This window comes from Mchenga conophoros, linkage group LG22 (assembly GCF_057382185.1).
Source record: "Mchenga conophoros isolate Kocher_MC1m ecotype Shallow Benthic linkage group LG22, M_conophoros_male_GT1.1, whole genome shotgun sequence".
NCBI lineage: Eukaryota > Metazoa > Chordata > Actinopteri > Cichliformes > Cichlidae > Mchenga > Mchenga conophoros.
In genome coordinates this window covers 22,888,660-22,897,914 of record NC_140546.1, presented here as the reverse complement: position 1 = coordinate 22,897,914, position 9,255 = coordinate 22,888,660, and the positions used below count along the sequence as shown (strand labels likewise).

Sequence of the window (9,255 nt, the reverse complement as noted above, 5' to 3'; positions counted from 1 at the left end):
GGTGTGTCTGTTTCTGTGTGTGATGGATAGAGAAATAGAAAATGACTGGGGAAAGTGGGAGAAAAGAGAGACATGAGTGATGATAGATATGGGTGCAACAAACAATATGTAATGATCCTCTTAAAATATCAAGCAGGCAAAAAAAAAAAAAAAAGTCCAGCATATAAAGAGAAGGGGGGATATATTTGGTCGGCACTTTGCCAGAGGACTACATTTTTATTTTTTTCTGTAGGCAAAGGGGTTAGAAATCCAGGTAGCCAGCATTTCTTCATGGACATGTGACATGTGTCATCTCTCACAAAGCCCTTTTGTGATGCTGATCTTGGGACACGTCACAGCACAATAGATGCACTTCAGGCCTAAATCAGCCAAGGCTCAATAAGCATGAAGGAGAGAGAACATTTATCATTTGACTTTCGTGTCAAACGTGGTCCAAATTAAAAGAACTGTGCCATTATTTATCTGCTAACAGAGCCATTCATGAAAAATTCTATCACATATATTGTACATTAATTATTAATAGTATTAATCATATATTCCCACCTAATTTACCTATAATTAATTTGCAGCAATCAATGACAAAAAATATTTCAGTCTACCATGCACCAAAGCTAAAGAAATTAACAGATTTTACACAGAGGACAGCTTAAGCTAATGACTTAGTGTCAGCGTGAGGATAGACTTTGCAGATAATGGGTACTTCCAATAAGAGTGCTTTTCACAGAGGGGGTTATCACCTATGGTAAGAGTGTCTGAGTGCTTTTCACATACAGTATAGGTCCACGGCGTTGGACCACGGACACAGAGGTAGTACACTATTAGCGCACATTACTGGAAATAAATTAGCATGTAATTTTATGATTTTATTAAATGATATTTTGGGGGTCCAAAAGTAAAGCTGCTGTAATTGAAAGTGTTTTTGAGTGGCGGGATTATCATGCATTTATGCAAAGGAATTTAAAATCTAAAATTGTTTGCAAAAAAAGAAGCGTCAGAGTGGAATTTGCACCACATCCGTGTTGGCAAAACTAGGACACAGAACGTGAAGTTATGGGAGTTGTTTTGGTGCTGTTTAGTCCTACAGACAGTCCAGATTCACCTATAGAGATGTCATTGTTCTTCAACTCGAGGGGCTTGGGCAAAATGGAGCTAGACCCCCCATATTTCATTTCTCCCTCGCTGATAGCATTTATCAGCAGTGTCCTGATAAAAACAAAATATGCAACTTAAGCCTGAGCAGGGCTTAGCCGCCGAGGTGGACAGGATTACCTGGAGGCTAGCCGGGACAGGCATCAGATTGTACTGTCATAAAGGGCCATTAGCCTCTTGGCAAACTGTACCTCAAGCCCAAGATGACAGAGCTTTTCAAGACAGACAGGGGGGAAAATATGAAACTTAAATTCGCAATGACAGACATCTCACTGAATGAGCCCGCCAGAAAATGGGTTTGTAAAACAAATCTCACATTAAAAAAAGGTCCTTTGTTTTTCACTTTTATCCATATTTGACACCTGTGAGCGTTTAATTGGTTTTATTACCAAGTTTATGCATGAAATAATGAATTTTCACTGCTCTCTACTTGATGTAAGTATTTATATGAACAGAGAGATGGGGTTTCCACACAACGCACAATGGAGTAGACTTACTTACTGGCTGGGATTAAATTTAATACAGGATCTTGACAGACATATCCTGGAAGCATATTGCTTTCTGTGGAGATTTCCTCAGAGCAACGCTTACAATTTTTTTTTCTTTTTTTTTGAATTGATAGGTTTTGGGGGGATTTGCCTGATTAATTGGTTGGTTAAGTCTCTTTAATCCATGATGATCACTTCCTTGCATGTCTCACGGTATTTCTTTAAGATAATATTTGCACTAATGCTCCACATATCCGCAAACTCAAAGACAGCTTCAGTTTCTAAGATATGTACTCACTCAGTTTTGAGTGGCACTGCAGGAAGTCTCCACTTTAAGGTAAGGAAAAGTCACAATATGAAGTATAATTGCAAGGAAGGGGTGCTCTAGACAAAGTATCCACAGGTAAAGCAAGTACCACCAGCTGGTTATCTCCACAGCCGTCAGCCAGCATGTCAAAGAAAGTTCTGTCACTTTCTTTGACATGCTGGAAAAATAGATCATGCGTGTTATCTTCAGGAGGTGATCTGGATTATTTGGTAACATGCATATTGCTCTTTTCTTGTAAATCTCCATCTGTTTCCATCCACACACCTTTCACTGTGCAGTGCCTAAAGGTCATATCATAAGCCAAGCCTGTAATAAAGAATCAGGGAGCACCTCTGTCTGCTCTGTCTCTTTCAGTGTGCTTATAGCGGCTGCCGACCTGTCCTTTCCCAGAGGGCTTTGTGAAAGGACAGAAATGTGATGCTGCTACTCAGACACAAGTCGTGGTGGAGTCTGTCTGGGGAGGCCACGCTGTGTCTCCCTTCTATGACCCCCCACAACCCCACCTCCTCCCATTTTTCCTGAGCACAGAGACTTTAGGCGCCAGGCTCGCTGTAACTGCAGTCTCAGGTATGCTGGGCGGATGCTGTGGCCACTTCCCAGGACTTCACCTGCACCTGAGATTGAGTGACACGGGAGCCAGAATCCACTATACCTCAGGGAGAGCAGCTCAGAGTGCTCTATAACTGAAAGGTGAATGAACCTGTGTCTTCATTCGCTGATTGTAGCTGAAGTAAATTTGATCCATCAATCTTCTAGGTATTTAAAATAAGCATAGGGACACAAACGTTTGGTAGAAATATTACTCAGATTCTATCGTGGAACAGGTTTCTTGCAGCTGTTTTTATAATTTGGGAATTTATTACTTCTAGCACAAATGTCAAGATCTGTTAGTTCAAATATGATGACTGGCAGCTTTTCTTTTTTTCTTACATGCTTGTAAATTGGGCTTTGGGCTCAGGAATTTCCAAACAGGAAATTTTCTGTGCAGCAAATTTTAACAAGAACCGGTTTCAGCAACCAAGGATCGGTCTGCCAAAGTCAAAGGCTTTGACTGAGCAGCGCCAGACCCATACCCTGGCCCAGACCTCGTTAGTCCTCAGGCCTGAGCTGGACCCAATCCCATGAGCTAAAGCCAGGCCACCAGACACTGCCTGACAAACACTCCCCTGGACAAGGTTCAACCCCAGTCTGGGCAAGGCCGCATGCTCCATACATTTCCAGTCCACAGAGATCTTCTGACTCACTCTTGGTCTGGCACTTAACTGAGGAATTACCTTACTTACATTAGAAGACTCTGCCAGGGACAAGTTCCTCCTGATAATATAGCTCCTGGGATCTCTAGGGCATACAGATCCCTGGCATGGGTTTGCTTCAGACATGTGACAAAGATGTCTCAGAGGTAAGCCATTTTGAAGATGTTCAACAGGGAGGAGGCCTCGAGATAGAACTAGGACACACTGGAGAGTTTTGGTTGGCTTGGGTAAGCCTCGGTGTCCCCCTGGAAGACTTGGCTGGGGAGACGGAGATCTGGGTGTCTCTTTTCCCTCACAACCAACACTCAGATAAGCAGCAGAAAACGGATAGATGGATGGATATTTTAACAACTTTTAACTGATTGGTAATAAAAAAAAACAAGTTCCAGCCCTACCAGGATAAATAAGAAAGTCCTTCTGTTCATTATTTCACGTGACAGTAGTGGTTAAATGTTACTGACCTTGTTCTCGTCGTGTGTGCGGGCTTGATGTTTTCTTTTTCAGCACCTACAACTTGTTTTTTATGAATGCATTTTTACTACTAACTGGTGGGAAACTATTTAAACAAACAGCATTAGCTTCCTACACTTGCCAGTGTCTTATTCCTCTTTCCTCTGAGTGTTGTGGCATTGTCATGTGTAAAGGCTTAGGATGATTACAAAATAATTTGAAAATAGAATAAGTGCGCAGAGCTTAAGTTGAGGTTTGTTCCATCTGTCAACATATGACAGCTGGAGAGCAATTTTCATTGTGGTACAAGTGGTTTTGTGGTAAATGTGCGCTCTCATTTATCTAAAATACATCCTAAGCTGTGGCTGCTGCATCATTATTTGAGCGGGCCGCATGGGTTACAATGTGCATTTGTTCCCAAATGAAAAATCTTTGACAAAATTTGAGTGACTTGAGTGCACATGTTTTGAGGAAAGAGGGCTTTTGTGGTGGCCTGGAAGCGAAATGTGCTTCTGGGAGAGAGGGAAGCATGCAGGGAGGAATTCAAGAAAACAAGATTTCTAAAATATTTGATTTTTGGGACTGATGGTATCGGTGATATTTGGGGGGATGGAAAATACAGATATAAAGCAAATGTTAAGAGTTATACTGAAAAAAATGTGAAGCCATTTCAGAGTTACCTCGAGCATTCTGCTTTCTGCATTCTGCTTTAAAATGTTTTTATATTGTGAAATATGCTGAAACATAAACAGCATACCAAAACTTCTTTTTTTTCTTCCAGCTGTTCCTTTTAGGGTTGCCACAGCGAATCACCCAGCTCCATCTCTATCCCTGACATCCTCCTCTGTCTCACAAACCCTCTGTATCTCTTCCTTCACCACGTCCATGGATCATCTCTGGGGTTTTCCTCCTGTCTGGCAGCTATATTCAACACCGTTTGTCCAGTATATCCACTATCCCTCCTCTGCACATGTCTCTTTTTGATGTATTCATTTCTAATCCTGTCCATGCTGCTCAGTCCCAAGGCAAATCTCATCCTTGGTGTTTTTGAAAACATTTTATGTTGGATACCCATCTTCACACAGCTCATTCCATTCATTAGGGTTTGGATTGAGTGCTAGGAGTACACTGGCTTATAATAAATTAATTAATAATAAATGAATTTTAAAGAGTAAAGAAAGCAGTAATACAAGAGTCATAATAAAACACACCTTCTACAAGCCAGGTGACACGTGCAGAGAACATGCTCCTCACACCTTTAAGTAAAATGTACCGTCTGAAAAAAATAACAGGCCATTAATAATAATAAAAAACATAATAACAATACTCAGAAGTAGAGCCAGTACCCTGATAGGAGGAGTGAAACGAATGGATGGATGAGCATCCTAAATACATAAGCAATATTCCCCAACACATGAAACACTTTGCAGGGAATAAAGTGTCACTGTGACTGAAATGGATAACAATGTGAAATAAATATTCTTTACACCAAAACTTATTTTGGACATTTTTTTCTGCACAGCAAACATGTTAACAGAGCTGATGAAGCTGTACCTGTAATACTGGATAGGTACTGGTAATGTTAAAAATCAAATTTGAAAAACATATTTACTCTAAGTGTGATAAGAAGACAAAACAAAAAGCGTTCAAACTTGAAATTAAGGGTTTTCCTTAAAATACTTCGTTTATTTATCTTAAACAGGTTAGACTCACTGCTTTAATTAAACCTGTTAGAAAAATCTCATCGGATATATCGACCTGTTTCTCTTACTGCACTGGTCTTTGCTTTCTATTTGAGGGCAGAGAGCTGGTTCTTAACTGCCTGTGTGTGCGTTTGTAAATCACATTGAATTTAATTACATCGAGTGTTTCTTGAGTAAACCTGCCTTACCTCGCTTTGCTGTGGCTCACAGTTCCTCCTGCGCTCCCCTGTGCAGTCATCGTGCCATCCATGCGTGCACTTCGCGCAGCCGCAACCGGCTCGATCAACTTTAACTTCCCACAATTCCTGCGTGAAGAGGCTTCATTAACAAACAGCAACACACCGACGGAGCTAACATGTCAGACAAGAAGCAGACCGTAGATCTGGGCTTGCTGGAGGAGGATGATGAGTTTGAAGAATTCCCAGCCGAGGGTGAGTAGTTCACATGTTATCTGAGGTGTTGTTGTTCTTGTTTCTCTCTTCATTATTTGTTGGAGTCCGTTACGTTTTTCTTTGCTGTGTCCTGCTGCAGTGACTCAGCTAGCCTAGCCTATTAGCTTTAGCATTAGCTAGCGAGCTAGCTGGAAGAAAAACGCCACAATTGTTCCGATTTAACCAAACACACCACTTCACCGAGCTCCCAGTAGTTTAATTCACCACTAAAATTTACTTACTGACTGCGCTTAGCTGTTTAAATATTATGTATACTTGAAGTAATTGTCTTACACCGCCAATGTAGCTAAACCAACAAGCTAAAGTGTTCAGAACTGGTGAGCAGATACTTTTATATTAAGGTTTTATTGCAAGCTTACAGCTGTAATGTTTCCCAGACTGGACAGGGCTGGATGAAGACGAAGACGCTCATGTTTGGGAAGACAACTGGGACGATGATAACGTAGAAGATGATTTCTCAAATCAGCTGAGGTAATCTGATCAGTCAGAAATTGTTCATTAAATAAAACTTTTTTTTAAAAAAATCTCACAAATCACTTAAAAGCTAATGAAAAACTGTCCGATGACAAACAAAGACGTTTGCATAATCAGAATCGTTTTTGCACATTTCAGAATGCCAGTTTATGAAGTCCTTACTGTCTACTTTCTTGCCTTAATCTCATACTGTATCTCCATCTTTATGCTTACATTTATTTGATCAAGTTTAGGGTCAAGCAACAAAAATACTCTCCGTTTTGAATGAAAATCTTTCTGTTTTAGCACATGTGGGACACAGTCTTTCTATTTATTTTAAATGGAACAAACCAACATTTGATCCACAGATGTTTCATATTTAATAATTCAGTCATCTGCTCTGCGTTTGTAGGTCATTGACGTGTTAACATTTGAATTTCTGTTGCTCTAAAAGCAGGGGTGCGTTTTTGTAACTGCTGTTGTGCACCTTTTTTGATTTTGTTTCAAATGCCTGCCTAAATTAAAAGCTAGTTCATTTCAAACCACACCTTTATGTTAAACACCTTTCACCTGGTTTATATCGATCTCACATGTTTGGCAAGCCGGCTGTGTGCAAATAGCTAAGCAATACCTGATCAAAAACAATAGGACTTGCTAATATTTCCCGTGTTTGTTATCTTAACTTCTCTTTCTGCAAATGTTTCTCAAAACTGTGTCAGAAAAATGTAGATCATTGAGCAATTTCTGATGCATAAACTACAAATAAACAGTGCACTACTTTGGCCCAAAACCTCGTCCAGTAAATCTCTTGGCTGTCGAGAAAAACCACATACAGTATATAATGTAATCGGTCATGAAGAGCCTGATGGGTTATGCAGAGAGAAACTCCTATCAAACAATTAACATTTTTATTTATATGCTGTCCATATGTAGCACATGGTGAGTAATTTTCCCTGATATAACATATTGCCTTTGCACACCACCAGAATGCCTTTTAGGAGCCGTGCATGCAATTCAGTCGTTGATCTAAATGCAGCATGGAAGATGCAGTAACCAATAATGAACTTGCCTGGTGAGATTTGTACCAGTTTTGTGGCCTAGATCACCTTTTTTGACAGCAGGGCTCGTTTATATTTCACATATGTAGAAAAATATAAACGCCTCTAAAACGCAACAGACGAACAACATTTGTAACGTGCAAAAGTACCTTAGGTATGTTGAGTTTAGCAGAAATGTAATGGAGTTGGCAAATCTATGAGCAATCAGTATCCACTGATAGATAAATGGCTGCTTTGTTTTTATTTGAGTACCCTTTAGACAGTTATATGCTATTGTTTTATTTAGGCCAATTACGATAGCCATATTATTAAGTTGTTTCTTAAAGATATCATTATTGTTAAAGGCCACAGCTGCTATATGTCTATATATGTAATCATCAAATTCATAGCTGTATGCATTATGCAGTATTTATATATTTTTTTTCTTCTCATCTCCTAATGGTTCTTACAATCAATAGCAGAGGGTACTTATGCCTCAACCACCCACCTGTAATCATCTCTGCTGACTTGATCTTTCTATTTTTCTTTTCCTCCCTGCAGAGCGGAGCTTGAAAAACATGGTTACAAGATGGAGACATCATAGTGGCTGACAAGGCCTTTCAGTATTCGGAGACATTGGATATGGACATTTATAATTGAAAATTACTGGCTGACCACATACTGCAAGAAGAGCTCAGAAGATGTTAATTTGTTGCCCTTTTTTATAATTGAAGTTGATGGAAGTAAAGTGTTTGGAAGAAAGTGTTCCTTTGAGTGTTTTTCCTTTAATGTTTATGCTACAAATGTTTAGGTGACAGTTAAAGATAATTTCTGCATTACATTTGTGTTAATTTTATATTTGTGTGTAATGCAATCTGTAGACTGGTCCTAGCTCCTCAGCCTGAAGAAACCAGTTGGTTTTGAGTAATCATTAAAATATTGCTGAAATTCAATAGGCTGTAATAACTGCAGTCCCTGTAATCGAGGAAGAAAAGCCAGTGGCCAACAGTGATGCTTGAGCAAACATTCAGCCGGGGGTCTTTGGTTTCGGCTTGTCCTTGGGCAGCTCTTATTTTGTACAGGCACTAAAATCCATTTTTCTAGTTGGTATAGAAGATGACTCAGGGTTTGGCTAAAATAACTGCAAATTACAGTCTTTGTAAGAACTGTTGATCTCCTCAGACGCACACCTGCCAAGTCAACACAATCTACCTGTAATGGGCAGCTTGTTATTGCCCTCTGACACTTAGTGCATTTATTTTGGACTGCATGAATTTTGCATGATCTTACTCAGGTTCAAGTACTCAACAGATATTCGGGATCATTTTGCTTCAACTGTACTTTTTTTAAAGGAAAATATTTTATGAAAGGCTCTGTTTATTGAAACTGTCAAAGCGATGTCTGCACGATAGAGGAAGAGTGAACAAAGTGTGCATGAGGGGAAAAAAATAGAGCTGCATAGGCTGTGCACGGTGGAAGTACACACAATGCAAACAAGTGTAAGTGCGCTTGTGGTGCATGCTACACACATACAGAGGCAGTTCCTTTGCACTGTGCTGTATAACAGCCCCCTTCCCTCTCAGCCCCACAGCGCTGGGCCGAGTCCCTGAAGGAGAGATTATCCACTGCCGTGTTTGTCAGAGACAGGGAGGGGGTCTCAGCATGGGGCCTCCCAGCTTGCCTTGCCTGGGCCTGCCCCTACTGCCAGCCAGGCCCTTCTCTTCCGCTTGGCACAGCGGGGACTCTTGTACTGAACCAGAGGCCAATTTATCCCCGCCACACTCCCCCGGCAAAATGATTTCTCTCAGTGTTTTGTCGACTCTCGGTCCCAGGGTCCTAATGAGGTGAAATGGATGCCAGTAAGACCGAGGCTGCAAGAGCCGCTTTCATCCTGAAAACAATATCCATCCTCCTACATGAGTGGAAAGTAACTTGGAAACAT

The 9,255-nt window shown here is 40.5% G+C and overlaps 1 protein-coding gene across 1 annotated transcript; it reads left to right on the top strand.

Moving 5' to 3' along the window:
- The first annotated feature begins 5,648 nt into the window (after positions 1-5,648).
- sem1 (SEM1 26S proteasome subunit) lies at positions 5,649-8,075 on the top strand. The gene is made up of 3 exons (XM_085261662.1): positions 5,649-5,802; positions 6,201-6,294; positions 7,875-8,075. The coding sequence occupies exons 1-3, from the start codon at positions 5,727-5,729 to the stop codon at positions 7,915-7,917; spliced, it is 213 nt and encodes a 70-aa protein (XP_085117788.1). The 5' UTR covers positions 5,649-5,726; the 3' UTR covers positions 7,918-8,075.
- Positions 8,076-9,255: the final 1,180 nt, after the last annotated feature.